Raw genomic sequence first — 26,197 nt, 5'->3', positions numbered from 1 at the left:
CTCCAGCAGCTGCCCACTTCATTACAACTCCATCCATCCTGGTCCGAGTCTCTGGAATGTCTTTTCAGGTTGTTTTCTTGTAGTTGAACTTAAATGTGATCACTTGATCATGATGGTCAGGGATAAATGATACTGAGTGTGCCACAGTATGACAAATTTAAAATGCTCAGCTTATTCTATATGGTTGCATCCAGACTGGTAACTCGTTTATCCATGCATTATGGGACGACGCAGGCGACTGGTCAATCTTCTTCACAATCAGAACACTCTTCTGCAGACATTAAGAGGGGAATTGATATACTCGAAGCCTTCAAATTCAGACTGGTCAATCTTCTTCACAATGTCACTGTTGGAAGAGAAATTCGTTATGCTTTTAACAATATTTAAGAAGGTGGTTTTGGTAGCCATAAACTGGCCAAACTGATAAATAATGTGTATTAAAACTATAAATTAGGGGAAAACCACAAAAATGAGGATTTACAACATGTATAGGCATCCACTAAATAAGGCATCAAATAAAATGGTATGAGGAATACAAACCATTTGGATCAGGGGTCCTTAATCTGGGGTCTGTGAACTTGGATGAAGAAAAAAAAACCCTTTCTTTTCAATAACCTAACTGAAATTTAGCATTCCCTTCCATTTTTAATACGTTCTTCTAAGAATGGGTCTATCAGCCCCACCAGACTATCCATGGGGTCCAGAACATACACATACACACACACACACACACACACACACACACACACACACACACACACACACACACACACACTCTCTCTCTCTCTCACTCCAAACTCTACCCTCAGATAGACTTTAAAAAGTCAGAGAGAAAATATTTAAGAATCTTTCTAGAATATAATAAAGGGAAAATCCAACAGCCTTCTTTGTCCAGAGTTCCAGCCTAGAGTCATGGGCTTTAAAGTGAAGATCGACAAAGGCTGGGGCAGAAATGTGTCACAACCGAGGCGTCTGTTCTAAGTGGACCTTCAGATCCATCCAGATCATTCTCCTCCCCAGATTTCCTTGGGCTAAAATGACCTCTCTGTACATGAAGAGTGGTGTTTGTAAGCCTGCGAAGGTATGTTGGAGCAGGGCAAGTAGGAAGGCTTGTAAAGCCATGTCCTCCCTGGGCTGTGAGCCAAGACAATTCCAAGAGTGCATCCAGTACTATAAAAAGGACCAATAACAGGCAGCCGGCCGTTCCTGGTGAGGCATTTGTTACAGGGCTGAGGAAAACAAGCACAGACCCTTTTGGGGAGTATGGGGACGGAAAGGAGGGATTCAGGTCTCTCAGGGGCTCAAGGTGCTGAGAAGGCTTCATGTCCAACCAAGTCTCACGACGGCAGACAGAACTGGTCCTCCAATGCAGGTTCCAAGGGATGGGAAGCCAACACTGGAGATGTCTTTTCCCACTAGACTGCTCTCCTTTTGGCGATGGTGAGTGAAGGGACTTTCCTTAGAATCAGAAAATAGGAAGGCTGCCTATTCCTCCAAACGGCAAAGAGGCAGGGAACGTTTGAGCCAGGGAGACAGGAGGGAGACTGGGATCCACCCCAGAAGACCTTGAGGACCTACCGAGGCATGAGGTGAAGCCAGCCTGCCAGGGAGGGAGGGAGGCAGGGCTCTAAGAGTGTGCAACAGCTGCTATGGGCTGTGGAGGAGCAAAGCTAAGAGGTGAGCAGGACGGAGGGGCAGCTGAGATGGGATGCTAGGCCATCTCAGTCACAAACACGTCACAAAACACCCAGGCCCCATAAAACTGTTTTTAAAATGATCACGACAAGCTCCAGTCCAAGAAAAATCAGAGCATTTTGTACTGATACTTACTCATCATCTGGAGTGAGCTGCACAGGTTCATTAGTGAACTGAGAATCAAAGTTGTCCAAACCAAATTCCCCCGAAATATTTGGCTTGAAGGGAGGTACCACCTGCTTTTGTTCCATCTAGAAAGATATGTTTAATGGGAGCCAATGTGAGAAAAACAACTTTGACCTGCAACCTCATGTCTTATAAATCTCCATTTCAGACCTCAGCCCTGGCCTCAAAACCGAATGCTTCTGGGGCAGCTAGGTGCGTAGCAGATAGAGCACCGGCCGTGGAGTCAGGAGGACCGGAGTTCAAATCTGGCCTCAGACCAAACACTTGACACTTACTAGCTGTGTGACCCTGGGCAAATCGCTTAACCCCAATTGCCTACAAAACTAAAACAAATCAAAACAAAACGAATGCTCCTGTGACCAGGACCGTGTTGACCGATTTGAGCCCAACAATGGGCTAAAATTACATGTTCCCCCAGCTACATGATTCTGTTACATACACAGTAACATCCACTCTGACACATATCCTGTATATTACTATATATATATAAACACATATCTACATACACATATATTACTACACATATATACTAAATTACATATAATGTAATATATTCATATATTACTCTATGTTTAGTGACACATATTAACATATTCACACAAATATGCATATAATATATATGCATATACATCCTATATATACAATACACCAAGCATACATTAATTTATCCCTGGAGCGATCCCTCCACCAAAGCTGGTTCTGACCTCTCTATAGCTTAGATGGTCTTTACAAGTCACTCTGGCCTAAAAACTCATTAGCCCATTAGCCTGCGGCCAACTGAAAAACAAAACTTCCCCAACTGAGCTAGGTGGGTCCTCAGAGAACACAAATCTAATGTGTCCATTCCAGGCCTTCACTGCTTAGCAGGACTGATCAGCCAGAGTCTCTGTTCCTCTGACAGAAATTTAGGGAGCTGGGTCCCCTCCAGGCCATGAGGAGACAATGAAGGAGGAAGGCTGGTTCTACAAGCCATGCTGGATGACTAGGCTCAGGCCCACATGCCGGCCCTTCTAACACTGGGCAGATGACACGGTAGGTGAAGAAGCCTGGAAGGCATAACTAGGTGCTGCTCCATCTCCACCAGCTGCCTGGCCCACACTGGGATGACTCTGCCCGAACCCTGCTCTCCTGCTTGCTGAGCCCCAGATCAGGCTCATCCTGAAGTAAGAGTCCCAGACACACTACCGCCCTCCTGCTCTGGACTCCCTGCCCCTACAGCGGTGCCCTTCCTTCCTGCTCCCCAATTTGTCTTGTCTTGCCCTGTGACTGTCTCGTATGGTGCCTGGCATACGTGCTTAACGAATGCTTTATCCATCGATACCTATATCTAAAGAGTCAGCACAGCAGCAGCTATGTACTGCAGGGAAAAAGGGGATTTCCAGAAACAACCATGATGCAAAACCAAAAGGAAACAACAAAACCTGTTTAAAAACAACCACAAAAGAAGATCGACATACCATATCCCAATCAACATTTCGGAAGAACGGATGTCCCTGAATGTCAGCGAAGCCTGTCTGAGGATGACAGCCTAAGCGTTCCTTTGGGTCCTAGAGGTGGGAGAATGGCCAGTTTATTAAATGAATGCCAAAGCAAGATGAAACGTTTACATCTCTGGTATTAAAAATCTTTCACTGTTCTTCCTAGAGGCTAGAAGATTAATTCCACCAGGTTAAAAAATAAATGTTGTGTGTCTAATGCTCATGCAGTCCTGCCTCTCCTGCAAATACGTCATGCAGGTCAGTCCTGCTGCCTAAAGCATCACAGAGCCGCTGAGGCTCAAAGCTGCTTGAAACCCACATGTCATCACCCAAAACCGTCTGGTTCTAACTCAATTCTAAGCACTGCTTTATAATTATGGACAGTACGCCCAGACCTGCTGTGAGCTCATTTAGCATTTAAATGAGTCACAAGAAAACAACTTTTCCCCCTCACGGGTGATCTCCCTCATCTGATTCATTGGGTGGCAGAGGCCCGTGGCTCATGAAATCTTGGCCATGCCACTATTGTGAGTGAGGATGTGTTCTCATTTTTCTTTCTGGTTAAAGTCATTTTTAAATTTGCATATTAACACCTCTCACCTTCACTTTTCACTGTGTTAACAATTAAGTCTCAAGTTGAGCTATTTCCTCTTGAAGGTGTGCATCCCACTTGGTTCTGAAGCTGCCGGGTGGTGTTACCTTGGAAGAGGGCTGCACGCCAGCCCCCTCCCTGCCCTGTCCCCTTAAGAGACTGGCAACGGCCAGGGGAAGGGACCCTAAGCTTCCAGTCTCCATTTGTTTTCTTTGCGAGGCAATTGGGGTTAAGTGACTTGCCCAGGGTCACACAGCTAGTACAGGTCATGTTTGGTCTGAGACTGGTTTTGAACTCAGGTCCTTCTGACTTCAGGACTGGTTCTCTATCCACTGCGCCACCTAGCTGCCCCTCCATTTGTTTTTTAATGGCCAAAAAGAACACTTAATTTCTCCTAACCAGTTACTGAGTTCCCCTAGCACTTACTGCATTAATCCCCCAATCTGGCTCTTGAATTACCTCCCGCCTTGCACTGTTATTGAACACGATTAATCCTTTTTTGTGTAAGCCTGCTGGCTCAGGTAGGTGACCCACTCCTGGGGGAAAGATGGATCCTTTTTCCCTATTACTTTCAGTCTCTCCCAAACAATTATCCACAAAGTGGGCCCTGGATCCAGCTGCCTCTTGGGGAGTCAGTGGCCTATTTACTGTTCCACAGTGACTTCAAACACAGACCTGGTGAAGGGGGCGAGGACTGGGGGAAAAGCTGCTTACAGATGACATTTACGTATAAACCAACCTCATCTCACCTCACTCACTAGGGAGGAATTAAGGCAATAAAATGAAAAGGTTTCATTAAGCATAGTCACATAACCTCTAAGAATACGACTTCCGAATGAATTGAAAACTAAGAGACTTTGCTGCACATCTGGGACTCTTGAGCTCTAGGGTCCCTTGCTTGGGAACCCCATTTCCCAGAAGTGCAGCCACGCATAAGACACCCACAAACACCAACTCTTACTTTATTGAGAAAACTCTTCAGAACACTCGCAGCTTTGACAGAGAGGGAGCGGGGTATTCGAATTTGCTTTTCCAAAATAACTAGAAAGGAAAACAGTGAAGAGATTATATGCCAGTTTTAAAGAGCTCCCTAACTACTAAAACTACATCTCCCTGCTGACCTCCACTCTTGCATCTCCAACTAGATGTTCAGGAGACTTTTTTTCTCCTAAAATTTCTTATTTTATTTTTTTCCCACTTAATAGTATTTTATTTCTTCCAATTACATGTAAAGGTAGTTTCCAACATTCACTTTTATAAGATTTTGAGTTCCAGATTTTTTTTCTCCCTCCCTTCCCTATCCCTTCCCTGACTGCAAGCAAGCTGATATAGGCTATACATGTACGATCATGTTAAACATATTTCCACATTAGTCATGTTGTGAAAGAATCAGAACAAAAGAGAAAAACTACAAGAAAGAGAATACAAAAAAAAAAAACCAGAGAAAGAGGAAATCATGTGCTTTGATCTGCATTCAGACTCCACAGTTCTTTCTCTGGCTGTGGACATGAGTCTTTTGGAATTGTCTTAGATCACTGCATTGCTGAGAAGAACTAAGTCTGTCAAAGGTGGTCATCCCACAATGTGTTGCTGTGTACAATGTTCTTGTCCAAGAGACTCTTAAAATCACTATAACCAAAACGGAACTCAATCTCTTTCCCCAAAACCCTCCCCCCACCCCAAATCTCCCCATTACAGTAGAGGACAAGGCCATCTTCCCATCCTTCAGGCTCCCCACCTAGGAGTCATCCTGGATCCCCTCACCTCTTCTCCCCTCCCCCACATCCAAGATGTTGCCAAGACCTGCAGATTTCACCTCTGCCACATCTCCCCAATAGGCCCCTTCTCTCCCCTAACACTGCCCCTACCCTGGTGCAAGCCCACATCCTCTCACACCTGGGCTACTGCACTAGCTGCTGGGGGGGGGGGGGAAGGGATCTGCCTGCCCCAAGTCTCTCCCCACTCCAGTCTAACCTCCATGCAGCCACTAGAGTGATTTTCCTAAAAAACCAAGTCAGATCATGTCACCCCCTACACAGTAAAATCCAGGGGCTATCACTTCCAAAACGCTCTGTTTGGCCCTCAAAGTTCTTCATAACCTTGCCCCCTCCTGCCCTTCTGGTCTTTTTATACCTTACTCTCTGAGACACACTCTTCTATCCAGTGACACTGATTTCCTGACTGTTTCACTTAGGAGACATTCCATCTCTCAATTCTGGGCATCCTCCTTAGCTGTCCCCTGTGACTGGAACCATGCTCCTCCCCTCTAATGACCTCTCTGGCTTCCTTTAAACCCCAACTCAAATCCCACCTTCTACAGAAACCTTCCCCAACCCCTCTTAATTCCAGTGCCTTCCCTCTGTTAACTGTCTCCTACTGATGCTAAACAGAGCTTACTTTGTATATATTTATTTGCACGGTGTCTCTCCCATTGGACTGAGGTCCCTAAAGGCAAGGATAGTCTTTTGCCTTTTTTCTTGTCCCTAGCACTAAGCATGGTACCTGGCACACAGCAGGTGCTTAATAAACGTTTAACTGTTAAGTTATTGAAGGTGCTCAAAAGGTCACAACTGAAAACATTTCATTCTCTTCTTTTTATGGGCTGCAGGTCTTGTCCATATTCCATTGTGGAAACTGCGTCTGTTTCCACCTCCTCCCCTGTATCCCCTTTATTTCTGGGCATGGTGGCTACTTTTCTCTGTCTTCTTCTGGGACTCCTCTGTAAAGTTTCTCCTAATTAGGGTGTCTCTGGTTACTGAATTCTCTCCGCTATGACACTGCCCAAGCAACGCTGAAAACACTACAGTGTTTCTTTGGGTGTGCAGAGCTAAGCTGCTTATTTCTGCCTCTGGGGGCAAGAGGGACAAAACGCACCAGAAGCATGTACAAACTGAGCTGGGGTAAAACCCCAGGCTGCTGCCAAAGATGACAGTACAGCCAGGCTCCTCAGAGAAAGCTCCCTGCTTCTTATCTGGGTCTCAGGAAAGACGATTCTCAGGAAAAGCAAACAAAACTTTCTTTTGGCCTTTCTTTGTACGCTCAGCATTCACCACAGTGTCTGGCACACAGTAAATGCTTCATTTCTGCTGACCGAATGACTGTTAATCACCTTGAAAGAGATAATCCTCTGTGTTCTGATCAGGGTTATCAGAGCTCCCAACAATATCAAAGGGAGATCTTCCTGCCATCATCTCAAACATCAGCACGCCAAGCGCCCACCAGTCCACACTGAAACCTTCAAAAAAGAGGTTTGAATTAATGAAGGAAAAAAGTAGTCAACCATCATTTCTTAATGTCTTTATTACCTAATAAATGCAAGTATTATGTACTAAATGGTCTTCTAAATGCATTCCAACCTGCATCACCAAGTCACAGGGTTTATAAGTCGTGTTAAATTAAATAAAAAGATGCATTCCTGAAAATTTGTTCGAGAGAGTAACTTTCAGAAAATGAATCTTATAAATTTCCATAACTCCAGAGGTTAAACTGCTACAGATAAGCTCAGATCCCAGGATAATGAAAACTATATCTAAGGATAAAATAAACCTTCATGGAACAATGTTTCTGACTAGGGGAGGTTCCTCAGGCCTAATGTCATTGATCATTGATGGAATGTCCCAAAAAGGCCAACTATGGCCATTCAACTCAATTCAATTTTCCTCTTGGCATCTAATGAGCAGTAAGGAATCAAACTGTCACACAGACAGAGCCATAAGCTACAAACAGATGGAAAGAGTACAACATGACCAATCTTTTCCTTCATAGCTGAGATATCGAGGGTGAATCTTCCCACCGGTAAGTGGGCATCCCATATGCAAAACACCCTTTGGCAACATCCCCCTTCCAGGTCTTTAGCTATGGGCAGATCAAAGAACCTCGCTACACTTCCCCCCCTCCCATTTCTAATATAGTTAGGGGCTGGGGATGTTCACTATATTTCCTATATACATTTTATTCTAATAAGGTCAACATTAAAACACTGGAAAACTCTACGGTAAATGCCTAAAACAAAGGATAATAAAAAAAAAATATTTAATGGAGTCAAGAGTTAGACCATCCACTGCCTAGGCACAAAACAAAACAAAAGAACACAAAGAGCTAGTTGTTGATTACCATAATCTTCTCCTCTTAAAATTTCAGGAGCAATGTAATTTGGAGTGCCACAGAAAGTACTCGTTGTGTCTCCTGGCCTTAATCCTTCCTTTAGAAAAGAGACAGAGTGAAAAGTGGTGTCAGAGGAACTCCAAATTGTGCTTTCAAACTATATGCCCCATCTCAACCTCCTACGTCCAGCGCTGGGCAGATAAGGTTAAGAGTCAACCACTCCAGACTTAGGGGAACTCAGCCCTCTTCACACCCTCTGTGTTCCAGCCAAGACAGCCCTTTGCTGCCCCTCACTCTGGACCCTCCGCTTTTCCCCTCATGCCTTTGCTCGGCTGGTCTCCATGATGAAACACACATCTTCCTCACTTCTGCCTCTATGACTCCCCAGCTTCGTTCAATGCTAAGCTTAAACACCAGGTCTTTTGGAGCACCAGTCTCTCCCCCACCCCTATGACCTTTAATTTACTTTGTATGTAGTTTGATTTGCTGATATGTTTATAGCTTGTTTTCCTCTGATAAGCACATGAACCCCTTGAAGGCAGGGCCTGGCCCACATTTAAATCCTAAGTGCCTCACATATGGCAACTGCTTAAGAAATGCTTACTGATAGCCTGATAGCACAATGATCACTTTTTAAAATGCCCATGATATCCTTCATATATATGCAGCTCAAAGAACATCTGTCTTCACTACTACCTGTTTAGAAGTTGGCCAATTATGACAACCACCACCTTTTCAAAAAGATCTGACTTTATTCCTTCCCACCCTCTAATTTCAAACTATGCTAAAAAATTATATCCCACAAACACCCTGTTTTAAAAACCCATGCCCAAGTGATGATGTTTCGTTAATTCTACTAGAACTGTCCCAGCACACAGGAGCTATATTACGGCTATGATATGCAGGAAGCAGGTTAACCACTAACAATTTCAATAAGCCTACATACTGTCATTGGTTTGTAAGCAGCTTTGAGGAAGGACAAACGATTCTCTCATGATGCTACATGAAGTTTGTCAGGAAGCCTTTATCACCTCGATAGAAAGTCTACACAACACGAGTACAAACCACCAAGAGAGGCATGACTCTATTTCGTGCCTGAAGTTAGTGAATCAAAATTGTTCATGAAACATTTCCAACGTAAATTCAAAGCCAGGTTAGATGAACTCATAGCAGAGGGCCTCCACCCACTAGCAAAGTCTACACAATGTAAAACCAGCCAGTGGAAACCTGAAGAAAGTAACAGGGAATATTTCTGGAAGAAAACTGTGAAAATGCTTCACAAAGTGTTTCTGATTTCCAAAAAACCTGTTACAAGAAAAAAAATTCATCCAACATTAACATTTAGCCAAAGGCATTAAGTGACTTCTCTCCTTCACCGGCCTCAAATCTTCATATAGGAGGTTTTTGTTGGGGGGAGGGGTGTGCTTTTAGTTTTCCTGAAGGTTAAAGCTTGCTAGGTAGTGGGGACCAACTTCAGATGCCACCAGGTCAGGTTCTGGAATCTAAATGAAACCCTTTTTCACAAAAAGCAAGCAAATATACATGTCTTTTTTAGCTAGATCATCTAAAGGTCACTAAATTTCTCCAGAGCATCATATAAATGGAAATGAACAAACAAAATCCTCTTCTGAACAAAGGAAAGATGAAAAGTATCTGTAACAAGTCCCTTTATTCTTATAATTTCTCTTCTTAAAGAAATGAAATTTAAAACTTCCTGAGAAATATGCCATGTTTAACATTTAAAAAATCCTGAACCTAAAATCCCAAAAAAGAACATTTTCCCACAGACAGCAAACACAAAATGAGGATGCTACATGAAACTGTGAATCTCCATTTCACACCGCTCGCTTTCTGTAAAAGTATATGAGCTGCTTTCCAAACCGTCCTGCTTGCCTGTGCCTCTCTCTAGACTTCCTCCTGTCCTCTTCTGGGCATTTAAAAAAACTGCTGCAATGGTGTGTGCTACGTATGCTTCTGAAAGGGCAGAAAGGGATCCAAAAGGCTTTGAGCAAACCACTATAAGAAAAAAAAAAGCTTCTCTCCAAAGCCAGGGAAATCTATGGGAAAAGGGCTCCAGTGAGATGTCCTTCCCTCGTGCGCAGCAGTAACAATATGCCAGGGAAAGGCTTAAAGACTCTTTCAGGCCCCACAACATCAGAGCTTACAGTCAGCACTTAAATAAGGCCAACTCTGCCCATGAGGCTTGGCAGCTGTGCTGAGCTCAGTCAAGGAGACTTCTGGCCCCTCCTGACCGGGCAGAGATTACTGCTCGGAGCCCCTGAACAAGGGGTAACAGTGGTCCTTAGTTCTGGCTGAAGAGAGAAGACCCTCCGAGTGAAATCTTTTAAATTGAAAGACAAGAGGATTCACACACTCGCCTCATCTACTGGAGTCTAGAGCAAAACAGATAGACAAAAACTTCACTGATTCTCAGCTGCTCCTGTCATGTTTGTGTAACAGCAAGGCTGCCCACAACTCTTCCTACCCTCAGTGAGGCTCACAGAGGAGGCAGCATTTAAAAAAGGAAGAAAAAGAGCTGGCTGCAGCATCCTGGAATGCTAGGGTTTTAGAAAGCGCCTTGTTGTAAGCAGCCCTTTTCCCACCACCCTCCTCTTCCTCCCCTCAGGTCTCTTCTTCCTCCTCCTCCTTTCCTTCCTCCTCCTCCTCCTCCGACAGCAGAGATTAGCAGAGGCAGCCCCCTTTATGAAGGGCTAGCAGCCCCCTCCCCAAAAGAGGCCTCTCTCTCTCACCTTACACATGCCATAGTCAGTGAGCTTAATGTGTCCTTCAGAATCCAGCAACACATTGTCCAGCTTCAGGTCTCGATAGATTATCCCTCGTTCATGAAGGTAATTGAGTGCTAGACTTATTTCTGCAGAATAAAATCTAGGATGAGATAAAAAGGTCACTGGTTTGCTTCAAAAGAAATGTACACTAAACCTTACATTACATAGCGTCCATTTGGGAGGGACATGTACATGTAATTGTTTCACAAATATAAATAACACTCAAATCACATTAAAAGTTCTTTTCTCTGGTTAGGAGTCGAAATTTCTAAAGCATACTAAAACAGTCCTTTCACACCAGATATCAGGCCCAGCACATAACCAGCTAGGAAACACAGTCAACACCCCTGAGTATTTTAAAATATTATTTTTTCATTAAAGTACTGTTTCACAGAAATCTTTTCATACCTCAAACAGTTTAATGGATGACCTAAAACTACCAACCCTTCCAGCAAAAATCTGTCGCTCACATTGGACTCTCAGAAGAAGGATGAAAAGAAAACATTTCGGTCACTGGGTAATATAGGATCACAAAAGGCCTCCTATGATGCCTCGAGCGTCTCAGAGGTTGTAACCATGGGCTCTCCAAGGCTCTGGGGGGAACCAGGTTCTGGAATGCGGCCTGTCTGCTGTCCAAGGACCTGCCCAGCTACGTTCAGAAAGGCTCAGTATCAGAGAAGTGACAAACGAGGGGATAAGTTTTGCATTTTTAAATCCAACACATTTTTAATAACCAACCATCATGGTGGCACAGATGTACTGCTTCATATGTCAATATATCATGACACTATTTGGCCTGTCAAAGTTTTATACATAGAAGGCACACAAAAGAGCATAGGAAAATATTATTTAGTAGCTATGTCACCACTGGCATAATTATCTCAAATGAAGCACACCCAGCTGTCAAGGAAAAATAATTCCTGAATGGAAGGGCACATTAAGTGATTTTGTTGTTGGTCATGGTGTTGTCCATAGCAACCCATGAAACTGTCCACCAAAGCAAGGAGGCCGTGAGGGGCGCTGGCAGAGGTCATGCCCATAGAGGGACAAATAGAGGGTCTTTTAAAGGATTGGGAAAATATTCGGGCATTGTGAGTACAGCAAAACAGCAAATTCTTGCTCTAAACCTCACTGGATAAACTCTCAAGATGAAACAAATCTCAACAAAATCATTAATTAGTTTCATTGTCTGTAGCATTCTTGGAAAAAACTGTCCTTTACTAGTTGAATGGCCCAGACCATCAGGAAACACTGTGTCTGGGTCCAGGACCATCCATCTACTTTCCTCACTGAAATGACACTGATTCTGTATGCGTGCAGGGGTTTTTTTCAATTGATCCTATCTACAGGTAATCGATTTTGTCCTGTAACTGCCAAAGTCAAAGTTCTTTGTCTCTCAACTTAGTTCAGAATTCAGCTGTCCTGCAATGAGCTAAGTTTAGAAATCCGGTTCCCTTGTTAATCACTGTCTATTCTTGTCAAGGAAATCTGTTACCCTTGAAGGAGGCAGGTGGACACCAGGGAGTCTGGTCTAGTATCTTTACACCACCAAGCTATCTTCAAGGATGTCTGGTTTTGTTATCCAAAGTCTGCTTTGCTATCTCTAACCTAGCAGGTAGACTCAAACAATGAACATTCCTTAGTCAGGGGAGAGAAGGCGGGAGTTGCTGCTAGCCCCATTCCCAGTTTCCAACCAGTTAGACTGTCCCCCACACCTCAGCTCTGTAACCACTCACCCTGATTTAGCCATTTACGATGCTGATCTTTAACCCATCATCACTTGTTCCCTGCCTACAAAATCCTGATCTTTGTTCCCTAAAAACTACAAAGACGGCCATTCTCCAACTCAGAGTCTTAGCTCGGCTGAGATCCTATTTACTGGTAAATTCATGTTTTACTAACAAGTCGAATGTTCCTGGAACTTTGTGCCTCAGTTTACCTCATCCTGACTATAACTTTGTGCTATCCGAACTTAATATGTCCCACTGGCAGACCAGCGAGCATGGCTGCAAGTCATTCTCAGTTCAAATAAATCATCATAATTGATAACAACAGTACAATTATGGTGCATAATTGGAGGCTGTATCCATTTGGGTTTTACTTTCTTGAAGAACACAATACAGGAATTGCTGCTGACTTACAAATAGGGGGAGAAAAACCAACTGAGCCACTAAGGGGAAGGAAGTGGTTTGTCCAAAGTGAGACAAAGCAGAACCCGCCCTGATTCCTGATCTAGGCCTCTGACCTCTTCTCAAGAAAGGTCAATCTAAGTCATCTCCCCAAACTGATACAAGAGCAAAGTTACAAAACACAAGAGGGTCAAGGGAGTTTTCCACCTGTTCATTAACACTGAAGACAGAACTATGCCCTGCAAATTTAAAGCCTGATCAATGCAAAAATAAAGAGGCAGACCAGGCTTTAGTAATGATTTAACAGAAATATACTGCAAGCACTTTCAAAAACATATATAAAATGAATTTGACAGTGTTGCCAATAAGAGGGCCTCCCAGATGAATTCTAAAAAAAAAAAGATGTATAATTAGCATATCATTATGCAAATAGACCCTAAAACCAAGGGCAAACATTCCCCTCAAAATGGTATTTGTACTATTCATTTGCTTAGGAGCCCTTTGAAAGCCTACATTAACGTACATCAGGATATATTTAATAAACACTAAAGCAAAGCTACAGTTGTAGGCCAGTCTCTGTTTGATCCAAAGGAGTAGGTGGGATGTGTGCGAGGGTTTGTCACTGGTGGCTCCTAACCCACCCCGTGGAATATCACACAACATACCTAGCATGTTCTTCTGGGAGCTTCCTCTGTCGCTGCATATGAAACATGAGATCTCCTCCATTTACATACTCTATCACAAAGAATAGCCTGAAAAAGAAGGGCATCTCTCAAACTCCACTTGGTGACAAGGCCTTCATTCCAGGGCTGCAGACAATATAATGGAGACCAGCCAGCACGTAACCAGGGCAGTGAGGAGGACCAGGCCACAGAGACAGTGCACAGAGAAAGGCGGCCTGTGGGACGAAGGAAGGGGGCCCACACCCAGGCCTCTGGCTCTCCTGGGGATGGACGCTGGTGAGACCACAGCCACCTCCTCTACTGACCCCTTCTTCTCCTGGCAGTACCTCTGGTCATCACACCACCAAGAGTTCTAGCACCTTCTACTCAAAAGCAGCAGCTCTGTCACTCCAGGACACTGACCATACGGGTCATTTCTAACTTTATAGCACCCAATAGGATAATGTGTGGAAAGATCTTCAGAAACCTGGAAGCCCCAGAGAAATGCAACAGGATCCCAGCAGCTCATTCACAATGTCAATATTCCCAAAAACAGCTGGGTTTCTTTTTTGTTGTTGTTTTTTGCTATTAACTTATTCTTTCTTCAGCTGCCAAGCCTGAGAGCTGGGAACCTAGTTTGGGAGCCCCCAGATCTTACATCTGCTTCTGTGCTATTAGAATGAAAGCTCTAGGTGGGCAGGGGCTGGTTTGGCTCTTTATTCGTAGGCCCAGCGCTCAGCACGGCTCCTGGCACACAGCTGCTGACTGACTGAACAGACCGCCAGCCTTGGTGGGAGGGAGCGACCCTGGAAAAGTCTCTCTGATGTAGCTCCCTCACTGGTCAAGCTAGGATACTTCTTGATTCCCAGGATTATCATGAGGGCCCAGGAATTCTTTGTGTGAAGTGCTTCATAACCACACAGCCTTAAGGCCATGTCAGCTCCTGACTACAGCCCTTCCTAGGAAAACCTCCCCTTGAGTTCTGCTCCAGGGGTCCACTAGGGCACAAGTGTCCAAAGGCCCCATCCAGCAGGGATGGCTCTTCAGCAACAGATTTCGGCCTGCTGCCTAAAGGTCAGTCAGGTGAATTCTGGAAGGGCTCCTTAGCAGAGTGATTGCATTTAGGGACTGTGGCCCACTCAACAACCTCTATGAAGAATATGCTAGAGACCTGCACTGAGCACTATGGCAGCCCCACAGCATTATGGTTTGTGACCATACAGGCTTCATCTTTCTTGGTGTAAAACCTTCCCAAGCAACACCCTAAAATGTGCCCAGTTCCTTATTCTCTCTCTATTCCTTCTCTTCACTCTTACCTGCTTTCCGTCTGGAAGCAAGAGTGCAGGCCAACGAGGAAGGGATGGTTGGATGCCTGCTCAAAGACGTGCTTCTCTGTCTGCACCCAATCGATGTCCTGATAAAACACAGGAGAGCAAACCCAAAGCCCTCAGATTCTCTCATCCACATTCTCCAAAAAAAAGCAATTAGTATTTTGTCCCTAGGAAATCAGCAAGTTCAATAACCAAGACACAGGTGACAAAATGATCTTTTCGCAATTCATCTCACCATCAATTCACAATCTGCAGAACGGGATGCACACAGACATGTGAGATAAAGCAAAGGAGGAAATGCTGCGCTATGCACAGTCCATCCCAGAAGCACACGACTGTAGAGATGGGGGGGGGGACCCCCAAGGAGGGGCCACGGAGACCAGCCCTGATGGAATGCTGAAGTGTGAAGCATTTCCCTAAATGGGAAGCTTCCTCCTGAGGATGGGGTCCAGAGTCATTCCTCTTCCTTAAAGGGACAGGTAGGGAAAACTCTACCAGCTAACTACAACAAGTCCAGTTACATAATGAGATGGACAAGGAGAGGTAAAAAGCACCAAACACCCATGCGGTTGGTGCCAGGGCCTCCTCTATTGTAACCCTGTGAATCTCAGGCTGTATGGCATTCTCCATGCGGTCTTAAAGAGTCAAAGGGCCACTCACCTCGTCATCATTGACCAGCTCCTTCTTCACGACCTTCATGGCATAAATGCGCTCAGTTTTTTTCAGTCGCACCAACAGCACTTTGGCATAGCTCCCCCTTCCTATTACACGGAGCAAATCGAAATCCAGGAGACCCAGACTAGACGAAGCTTTGCCACTGTCCCTAGTACTCATTGCCTGTTAATGGAATGACCATTTTTAAAAAACGCCCGCTTAAAAACATCCAATTAGAAAGACACCAGTGAAAATGGAGATTCTATACATCCATGACATTTCTTGAGGTCAGGAAATAAAGGACTAGTGAAAGAAGGAAGGGAAAACACTCACCTGGAAGCCATTTGTAGAAGAGATAGAGAAGGAAGGAGCAATGGGAAATCATTAGAGTCCAGGCAGAGGAGTTTAACTTGTGTCACAGGCCCTTAGTGACCATTTTCAATGTTGCATTGTGTTTTTATTTTCTGGTTAAATATTTCCCAATGACATTTTCATCTGGCTCAGCATGCCCTATGATGCCCAGTGTCTGACACTTCCGGTGGACAGCCAGGGCGGCCCAAAGAAAGCCCACTCAGGCAGGAAGGGGCAAGCAACATCATCACTCAGTACAGGGCTCCGGGAACCTTTTCCCCCAGGGCAGGCTAACAATTAGCCAGTTTTAACAATTTTAAATTGGGCAATTATTAGCAATTAGGACCTTCTAGAAGGGTAGTTTCTCGACATGCTGGCAACAGAAACCAGAAGAGGTTAAGGAGGAAGTGGGTGGTAAGGAAATGAGACAGTATACCGTGAGGAAATCATTTTACACTTCTTTTCAAAGGGCTTATAGGTTAAGAGACTAATCAACTGGATAAAGGAGTGGGTCCTAACATGCCCTTTCATCTCCCAGCAGTGCTTACCACAACACTACAGTTCTACCACATAATAAACAAATGTTAAATTTAAATGTTTTTTAGAAAAGGCCAGGATTTTTCTAGACCTAAGACCCTTTTCTAAAAGAAAAACAGGAATTTGGTTATTTATTTTTTCCCCAGAGAACAGAAGAATCTAATATTATCTTAGTAAAGATCGCTAGGCAACCATTTGATGCAAATTAATCAGTAAACATGGAGCTGTTAGCTATTAGATGGAGAAGTCACCATGACTTTGAAGCCAGCTGCCAGGGAACTACTTACTAGGAAAAAGCTATTCTGTGGTTTGAGTGTTTGCACATGTCCTTTTCTCTCTTTCTCTTGGGTCATGAGAAGAAAAGGAAGCAATGAAATTGAAGGGAGAAAACGGGTGTCTTTTCATGGGAGCAAAAAACCAGGGGGAAAAAAAACCTTGGTGCCCATCCACTGAGGAATGTCTGAACAAGCTGTGGTATGTAAAGGATATAAATATAATGGAATTATTATTGCACCATGAGAAACGATAACAGGGTGGGCTTCAGAGAAACCGGAGAAGACAGGACTTCAATGATGCAGGGAGAAGGGAGCAGAACCCCAAGTCACTCAAATGAAGCAGAGGTTTAATTGATGCTGTGTCCAAGGGGCCCAACTTGACTTCAGGGCCTACTGAGGGAAGCCCTCTCCTCCTCTTAGCAGAGAGGAGGCAGGCCACAGGGGCAGAATTAGACCATACTTTCACAAATGGCCAGACGGAGGGTTTGTTTTGTTCTGACATATTCTTCTTCATTACTGGGAGGGTTCCCCTGAAGGGCAGGGTCATTGAGAAATGAAAGAAGCATCAATAACACACTTTTCAAAATGAGCACAGGTGGATAAAACGCCATCCTCCTGGACGGAAATCACCAGCTGAAGACAAGTTTTTTATAAAGACTTCTGAATGCCAAGTTCCCTGTAGACATCACTCTATAATGCCAGAGCTGAAAGGGCTCTCAGAAATCACCTCCTCCAGTCTCTTCATCTGAGAGAGAGGAAAAGGAAGCCCAGAGGTGAAGGAGTGGCCCAGGTTCATAAAGCAGAAGCTCAGAGGTGAAGGGGTGGCCCAGGTTCACATAGTACCTCAAGAGGAGCAGAGTCAGCATTCCCCAGATGTTCTGACACCCTGGCTCCTGCCCTCTTAGATTACTTTATAATCCCCCATTAAATCGACAGCTGGCTAACAGAACTGTCAGATACAATAGGCCAAGTGATTTTTACCTCCTTTTCTTCACCAACATGGTCCAAACTCTCATGACTTGAAGGGTTATATGGAATCACTAGAAGAAAAAAAGACATCATAAAAATGGATAAAGAAGGTAACAAGTCACTAAAACAAAAAGGACCCATCTCTCGAGATGTAAGTGAAGGAAACCCTAACTCCCAGTATGTCAACAATCCCTGATTTTCACCATTTCTATCTGCCCAGGTCCTTTATGAATAAGGTTTGTTGCCTCTCTAACACATCTGTGGGAACTCTTTGCCAGAAGCCGAGACGCCAATAGTTTCTTGCCTCGTCATGATGATAATTTCATCCTTGAACAGGGTGGAGAAGCCAGTGAGTGGAACTTCTATTCTGAGTCAGATTTTCACTAACAAAGAGGAACTATCAGCTGGGGTAGATGGAAATGATGGGTGATGGGGGCCTTACCAGAAGGAAAGGAGGATCCCATGGACTAAACTTCTACAAGGGGAAGCCAGCCCAGGATGACAGGATGCCCTCACGATTGAAATTCTGAGGCCACAGAGACCATTTCAGTGAGGAAGAAAGATTAAAAAAACAAATGAGCAAACAAAAGAAATTCAGCCAATTTAGCTTCAAAAAGACACGTGAAGAAGAAGGAAGCAAGAGCAAGTGATGGTGGGTGAACACAAATCTGCTGCTCAGGCCTGCCGGAATGGCATTAGGCGCCTAAGGCTCAGAACAATTAGAAGCTGAAGGAAAGTTAGACAACACCAGGGTTTGGTTTTTACAGATGTTTAAGGGAGGCAGGGGATGGAGGATGGAAAAGGGGATGGGATCAAAGTTTGTGATGAATGGTACAGAGAGAAGGTAAAACTACTAGACTCATACAGGACTGAGGGGACTTGGCTGCCCTGAAGGAGCACAGATCAGCTTGATCCCAATACATCCAAGAGCTGCCTGATGTCAACGCTAAGCCACATCACTGGAGATGGACAAATCCTGTTCCCATTCTCACAACAGAAGGGTGGGGTTGGCAAACAAGAGGTCATTGTACTTAACTGTGATTCCTGGAAAACTTCTAGAACCTCTAGAAGAGGAAGCAATGACCCAATGAGCATCCACTAAAAGAAACAGCTGCCTCAGAGAGCCAGTGCGGTTTTGTCAAAGACAGGTCATGCCACACTGCCTTCACTTCCTTTTTCTGATAGAGTTGACAAGTGACATGCAGGGATCCTTCCCCTAGATCTTAGCCAAGCACCGAAGAAGATACTGCGCATGTGGGCTAGGCAAGAGTGCAGGACAGTGGATCTGAAGCGGGTCAGCTGCCCGACCACCAGGTCAGCTCGGAGGGGTCTGTAGCAGCTGCACTGCTGACCATCTTTATCCACGACCGGAATAAAGACACAGACGACACCCTTACTAGATGTCCAAAAGATGCAAAGCTGGTGAGTGACAACAAACACACTGAATGACAGAGTCAGAATAAAAATAAAGACTTTTATCAGCTAGAACATTAAGCTGACTAAAGAAATGCAACAGAAATAATTGGGTTTATAGGAGTAATTTTGTAAGTACGAGTTGGGGAGGCACAGCTAAACAGTTTATATGAAAAAGATATAAAGGAAGTGTTTTGTTTTTCTTTTTTTCCCAAGTGGGAGGAAAAAGAATGGGAGAGAAAATAAATGCTTGTTGATGGTAAAAAAGAAAAAAAATTTAATCTTAAAATAAAATGAAGTTTGAAATAAACTAAGTCTCATAAAGGAGCAGCTAGGTGGCGCCATAGTGCACAGAAGACTCATCTTACCAAGTTCAAATCTGGCCTCAACCACTTACTAGCTCAGTGACTCCTGCCTTACTTTCTTCATCTGTAAAATGAGCTGGAGAAGGAAATGGCAAACCACTCCAGCATCTCCGTCAAGAACACCCCAAATGACATCCCAAAGAGTCAGACACAACTGAAAAACGACTGAACAACAGGTTTCTTTGGGTTTCTTTTGAAGGCTCATAAAGATGGGAAAGTTTTCAGGCAATGCAAGGGCAATGACCGGACGATGGGATCTGCTGTCCAAGAAAGTGAAGCCCGTCTCAGGCTGTGCCAGGACTAGGGAGGAGACTCCTGATGTCCTCGGCCTTGGTCAGACCACAGTGGGAAAGCTGCGTTCAGCTTGGGGCACCACAATGTAGGAAGCCCACTGGTGACCTGGACAACATCCAGGCCGTGTCACAAGAGGATCATCTGAACAAAGTATGATTAACCTGGAGAAGAAGAGATTTCCACGAGAGTGTATAATGACTGTCTTCAAGCACATGAAAGGCTATTATGTGAATGAATGATTATGATTAGATTTGTTCTACTTGGCCCTGGAGGGCAGAAGGAAGCGTAAGGTGTGGAATTACAAAGAGGCCAAACAAAACAGGCTTCTCACTCTTGGATAACTCTTTTCCAAGAGATGGGGGGGGGGGAGAAAGCTAGGTGGTGCAGTGGATAGAGAACCGGCCCTGGAGTCAGGAGAACCTGAGTTCAAATTCGGCCTGAGACACATAATACTTACTATCTGTGTGACCCTGGGCAAGTCACTTAACCCCACTGCCTAGCCAAAAAAAAAAAAGAGAGAGACATGATGGGATACTCTTTACTGGGTCCCTTCCCAATCCTTGCACTCACTGCCCAGAGACCCTCCTCTAGGGGTGACAGACATCCTGGTATCCTGGATTACAGACAGAGACTGAGGGGATGTACAATATGTACGAGGACAAACGTCCTCTGTTGACTCTCCCAAAGCGTGTGACCTCAGGCAAGGCCCCAAGGTCACAGTGCTCAGCTTGTTTCCTGTTTTGAACATGAGCATTGGCCCTTAAGATTCCCTTCTCATTCGAGGATTCTCAGTTTAACAAGAAATCTCAATGTTATTAGAACTGTATTCAAACCAAGAAGTCAAACAGATGATCCCCTCCCCCAGCCCCTCTAAAACAGCCTTGTCCTCCTGCAACCTTCCCATTCCCCTGAAAAGGAGGCTGCACTGAGTCTTACCTGTCTCTACGTTGTCTGAATGCACAGAGGTTTGGTCCATAGGCATCAGCGGCTCCTGGAGAAAGATTGCAACAGGTTCAGAGACTGTACCTTCCTACGTTCTGACAAACGTTTCACTTTCAGCAGCTATCGAATATTAAACTGGACTGGAGAGAATACGACTGAGACCTCAGATTACTGCAAGTAGGATGGTTACCTTCTGTATGAAGCTAGACAATGTCCCCTGGATGAGGTATATTATTCACATTGGAAAGTTGGGAAAGTAGATACAATAATTTCTAGTGCTTGTATAAGAAGTCAACGTTAAAGGCAGATTTGTGACTGAATCCTTTTTCTCTGAGGTAGCCTCTCTGGGGAATGGAAACTTTAAACATGTGGGAGCCATAATTATTCCCATTCCATAGATGAGGACACTGAGGCTAAGAGAGGTTAAATGACTGGCCTAGGGCCACACAAGTGTCTCAGGCAGGATTCAAACCCTGGTCTTCCTCACGCCAAGCCTGGCACTCGCTCCCTGTACCCCCTCACTGCCTCCCCTCCCTGATGGGCCCTTGAGAGGATGCCTGGCTGGGTGGAAACAGCATCCCGAGTTTGAATCCTAGCTCTTGCAACTTGTGTGACCTTCAGCAAGTGCCTTCAACTCTCTGGGCCTCAGTTTCCTCACCTGTAAAATGTGGGGTTGGACTCAATGATCCCTGAAGCCCCTCTGATCTCCAATATGTGACTTCAAAGTATTTTCAGCCTTATCCAAATTTACCAACATAACAGGGTCCTCCCTTCACAACTCTGCTCTCACCACCTTGCACCATCAGCCCCTCATCAAGACGCTTCTATTAAAAGAAAAACTGCCCTGAAAACCCGAGATTAAAGTCAGTGAGAGCAAATCTAGGGAGGCCTCCCACCTTTTAGGCCTGATGCTGGGACATGACAGATCTATTGGTACGACCACTTAGATACTCAGACAATGCATTCAAGGTCCTGAACAACTTGGCCCGAGATCATTCTCTTCCTCCAAAGACCAAGGCTCAGACACTTCAGAGAAAAACCAGCCTTCTCTCGTTTCTGCCGCTGGAGCACACAGACAGTGCTGCAGTGTCAGCTGCCCCGGGCTGTGCCAGGAAGGCTCTGCCCTCAGAGCCCCTGGCTTCTAGCCTCACTCCAGCACCACTGCCTGTCACGGCAGGGCACCTTGGTGCCGTGAACACCTCCTCATCCTGTCTTCAAGCACGTCACTCAGATACACCATCACCCCACTGAGATGTCAGCTCTTTGAGGGCAGGGTTGTTTCTGCCTTTTCTTTGTACCTCCAGGATGCAGAAATTACTTTAAAAATGCTGCCGCTTGATAGATAAATGAGAAGAGGTGGAGGAAGAGCGATGTGTAGTGAAGAAAATCCTCCCACAGCTCTTCCCGAGGTCAGAACACACAGCAGCGCAGGCACAGAGTGAGCTGGGTACAAATCCTGTCTTTGACACATCCTGGCTGAGTGATCCACGTCCAGCAGCCCAGGCCCCTCGGAACTGCCAAGCAGCCTGCTGCAAGGACTGTGCACTTTCACTCAGCACACTGGTGACATCACAGATCTAGCCTCTCAGAACGTTGTGAAAAATCACCAGTTACAAAAACCTACCTGGAAATTCCAGATTTTGTGAAAAATTGAATTCCTCTCATAAGCCAACATTACTGTGGGCACTCAAACTAGAATCAGTGGCGCCTTAACGTGTGTGCATAAGTGCGTGTACACATACGTATACACAGATGTGTAGCTGTGGATGCACGCGCGCACACACACACACACTCTCTCTCTCTCTCTCTCTCTCCCTAACCCACCCAGCCCTGGCCCCAGACCCCCAGAAGGGACCCCACTCCAGGCCCAGACCGCTCCAAAGCCAGCAGCCAACATCTTACCGGGGGCAGCGAGTGGCGCCCACACTCAATGGTCACAAGCTTGTGGCACTTCTTGTGGACGAGCAGCTTACAGTTGATACACTTGTAGCCCTGACGCCCGAGGCCCCAGATCCGGTCGGTGCAGATCGCGCAGTGCGCTCGCTGAAAGGGACGAGAGAAAGACGTTTAGACAGACACGCGCATTCCTCCAGATGGAGATGCTGGCCCCCTAGAGTGGCGGTGACCCCTCCCTCCTCCTCATCTCAGTCCCCTTCAGGATCAGCATTTCCATCCTATGACTATAAAACAACATCCTCCTGCACCTACTCTTTTCCCAACACTGTATAAACTCAGAGAGAAAATGAAATAAAGATGCAGCCTTCAAGGAAAGTGAAGTGGGCTGCCATTTTGGTGTTGGTTATACACCTTGGACATTTCAGACTCTTTCACAGCTGACAGCAGGAAAGAGAGCTACTTCAGTTTGAACATGAAAAGTGTAAGGGAAGAGAAAATCACAGAAGTCCAGACAACGCCCCTAGACTGCTCGGAGGTCAAATAACAGCCCTGCCTTTCCAGCCGACAGCCTGAGTATCAGGGCTGCCGCCTATCCGCTGGGCACGAGCAAAGAGCGGTGGAGGTATCAACAAGTGTTGGTTATGCTTTTTGTATGTCACAGACCTGCCCACCCCCCACCTTTGGCAGTCTGGCAAAGCCTGTGGACCCCTTCTCGGAATGTCCTTAAGGGCATAAAATAAAATACATCAGCTCACAAAAGAAACCAATAACACTGAAAGAAAGATGTATTTTTTTTTTCCATCAAAGTTCACAGATGCCCAGAACTCTCCACTGGGGCCTTGGGCATCTGTGGACCCAGGTTAAGAACCCCTGATTTACAGGTGTGATTTTACAGCCTTATCCTAAATAACTGTAGCCTCATTACTTAAGCCAGAAGCCCAGGGATGTATAGCATCTAGAAGGGCCATGTGGAATGTTCTTGGAAGAGTCCACATGTGCACAAGTCAACTTATTCAAGCCTTTTCAGGTCACTGAGAGTGACCAGAAGAACCAGCCAGACATTGCTTATTCGACAAAAGGGTAAAAATCTAGTCTTTCTCTCTGCAATCAAAGCGATATGTGAAGGCACAGGGGAGGTGAGAGTGGGGTGGAGAGATGCTCGGTCCCAGAACCAAAAACGAGCCATCCAGGCCGGATTACCCTGTTGAACCGCTTAGCTTGGAAAGTGTGACCATTGGCACAATAGAGCTTCCTCCAGCGGCGTGCGCCTCGACGGTAGATGGACTCTGAGAAGGGACAAGAACAGAGAGGCCTGAGAGGCTGCAAACAACGTCCAAGCCCAAGAGGCAAAACCCAAGGACAACGGAATGGGGACGAGCCCGAGCCAGTGCTGGGGGACCGAGCGAACGAGACCCAGGCCAAGAAGCAGCGGCCAGTCACGTCCAGAGAAGGCCACCACTGGAGCACATCACTAATGCTTTTCACAGACATGCTGCAGCAAAGATTGGAGCCAGAAGCCCCCGTCTACAGTTCTGGCAAGCTGAATCCATGACACGTCCTGCCTACCTGATGTTACCACTAGGGTATAATCCCCCCGTGTCTGTAAATCCTGCTGTACTTTACATCATGTGCTCCCCACGAGGCTGGTGTCAGTCCTGGGAGAAGCAAACCAGGCTGCGTTCGGAATAAGGAGACAGCATCAGAATTAAATTCCACGCTTCTCCTGGTCAAGCATCTTCAGCGGCTCCCTTGTCTCCAAGGTCAAATATGAATTTTTCAGCTCGGCATTTGAAACCCCTCACAGACTGGGCCCAGACCACCCTCCAACCTCATCACGTCCCTTCACCTCCTCCAGGTCTAGTCAAACAAGCCGATGTGCACAGGCCCCAAGGCTCCCCCTCTTCACCTCAGGCTCAGAATCCTCACCGCCCTTCAGCTTAGCTCAGCACCACCTCCAAGGAAGTCTTTCCTGATTCCCTCAGTTGTGAGTGCATCCTCTCCTCCCCCACTTACCTCGTACTATCCGTACTCTTCTGTCTGGGCTACAACATCCCAGCAGAATGGAATCTCCCTGAGGACAGGGACTGGGTTTCTCATTGTTTGAGAATTTCTGGTACCTAGTACAATGCCTTATACACAACAGGGGTCATAACAGGGAGTTGAAAAAGCCCCGTTTAGCTTATTTTTTTTAGTTTCAGTTTCTAATTTATTATTAGTAAACCAGGCAAGGACTTTCCCTGACCAGAGTTTTAACTTGACTCCCATACTTATGGATGATTCTGGAAAGCCTCCTCGCTCTTTGGTAGCTTCATGAGTCTCACACTTGGACGTTCTGCGGCCTGAGTGGGAACCACAGTGCTAGGAAGGAGCCTTCGTGACCAGGGCCATCACGGCTCTCTGAGGGATCTCCCACTGCGGGTCAGAAGGTGCAGAGGGAAGCTTCAAAGGGAGACTGCAAAGTGTGGCTGGAATGTAGGAATCAGTATTCTGACAGGAGTGTCTGCCTTTTTGTGTGCATGTCATGGATCCTATGGATGGTCAGCATAGTGAAGTCTATGTACTCCCCAGAGTCATGTTCTTAAATGCAGAGATTCACAAAGGAAACCAATTATCTTAAAAGAAAAACGTAATTTCTTTTTCTCATCCAAGTCCTCAGATCCCCTGAAATCTGTTCCTACATGCCAGGTCAAATGGAGACTTGAACAGAATGAAAAACACGGTGAGAGACAGACTACAAATTCTGCTTTGATAACTAGCTTCTAAATGTCCTGGACCCACAAGAGAGAAATGATGAGAGAGCTCCAAAGCCTCCAACCTGCTGAAGGCCATGCCTGGAAAATGACCTGCAGGCCTGTCCTCCACTAGTCTGCAGTTAGAAGATAAACAGACTGAGGACTTCGAAAAGAAACGCTACACTGTATGCAGAGTCAGGTCCAACCGAGCCCCTCAATATCCTGTATGACCCTCTGCACTCCTGCATGGTCAGTGGCCCCCTCCAGACGCAACTACCAACAATCTCAAGCCTCTTCAGTTCTTGAAAGGACATCCTAGCCCTTCAGCTTACTCAGGACTGCCTCCCAGGATGTCTTTCCTAATCCCCTTACTAACTGGGCTCCCTCTCCCTCCTCCACTTAGCTTGTGCCATCCTCTTGGGTCTGGGTTATAAGTCCCACCCCTCTCCTTCACTACAGAGCCTCTTGACCAGCTGTCTCCATCACCTGCCTCTTCCTCCAGGCTTCTCTTCCCACCATCGCCCTCTCCAAAGATGCCCCACCAGGCCAAAGCATCAAAAGCAGAAGCGTTTCTTGCTGACACCGCCAAGCACTGGCCCCTTCTGGCAGTCACTCTCCTGGAACTCCCTCACCCAGCCCTCTTTCCCTGGCTCTTTGTGAGGCTTCACTGGGAGTGCTTCCCAAGAGCCCATCTTGGGTCCTCTGCCTCTCTCTAGGAGCTGGTCTGGCTTCAACCGCCCCCTCGACGTAGATGACCCCCAGTGCTGAGCTCTGGGCCCCATCCACACTACCCCAGGCCTCTCCAA

At 45.7% G+C, this 26,197-nt stretch overlaps 1 protein-coding gene across 1 annotated transcript in view; it reads right to left on the bottom strand.

The window, feature by feature from the left end:
- Positions 1 to 242: 242 nt before the first annotated feature.
- Positions 243 to 26,197, bottom strand: part of PRKCI (protein kinase C iota) — a 77,470-nt gene continuing 51,515 nt past the window's right edge. Inside the window, 15 exon segments of the mRNA XM_020979951.2 lie at positions 243 to 290; positions 292 to 346; positions 1,831 to 1,946; positions 3,339 to 3,428; positions 4,913 to 4,992; positions 7,061 to 7,186; positions 8,065 to 8,152; positions 10,806 to 10,941; positions 13,636 to 13,722; positions 14,949 to 15,046; positions 15,624 to 15,800; positions 17,762 to 17,820; positions 20,758 to 20,812; positions 22,666 to 22,806; positions 23,860 to 23,945. Coding sequence (XP_020835610.1) covers positions 243 to 290; positions 292 to 346; positions 1,831 to 1,946; positions 3,339 to 3,428; positions 4,913 to 4,992; positions 7,061 to 7,186; positions 8,065 to 8,152; positions 10,806 to 10,941; positions 13,636 to 13,722; positions 14,949 to 15,046; positions 15,624 to 15,800; positions 17,762 to 17,820; positions 20,758 to 20,812; positions 22,666 to 22,806; positions 23,860 to 23,945 — 1,442 coding nt within the window.

The sequence above is a fragment of the Phascolarctos cinereus genome, unplaced genomic scaffold (genome assembly GCF_003287225.1).
Source record: "Phascolarctos cinereus isolate Bilbo 61053 unplaced genomic scaffold, phaCin_HiC Scaffold_7;HRSCAF=346, whole genome shotgun sequence".
In the NCBI taxonomy this organism is placed as follows: Eukaryota; Metazoa; Chordata; class Mammalia; order Diprotodontia; family Phascolarctidae; genus Phascolarctos; species Phascolarctos cinereus.
This window is presented reverse-complemented; position numbering and strand designations above follow the sequence as displayed.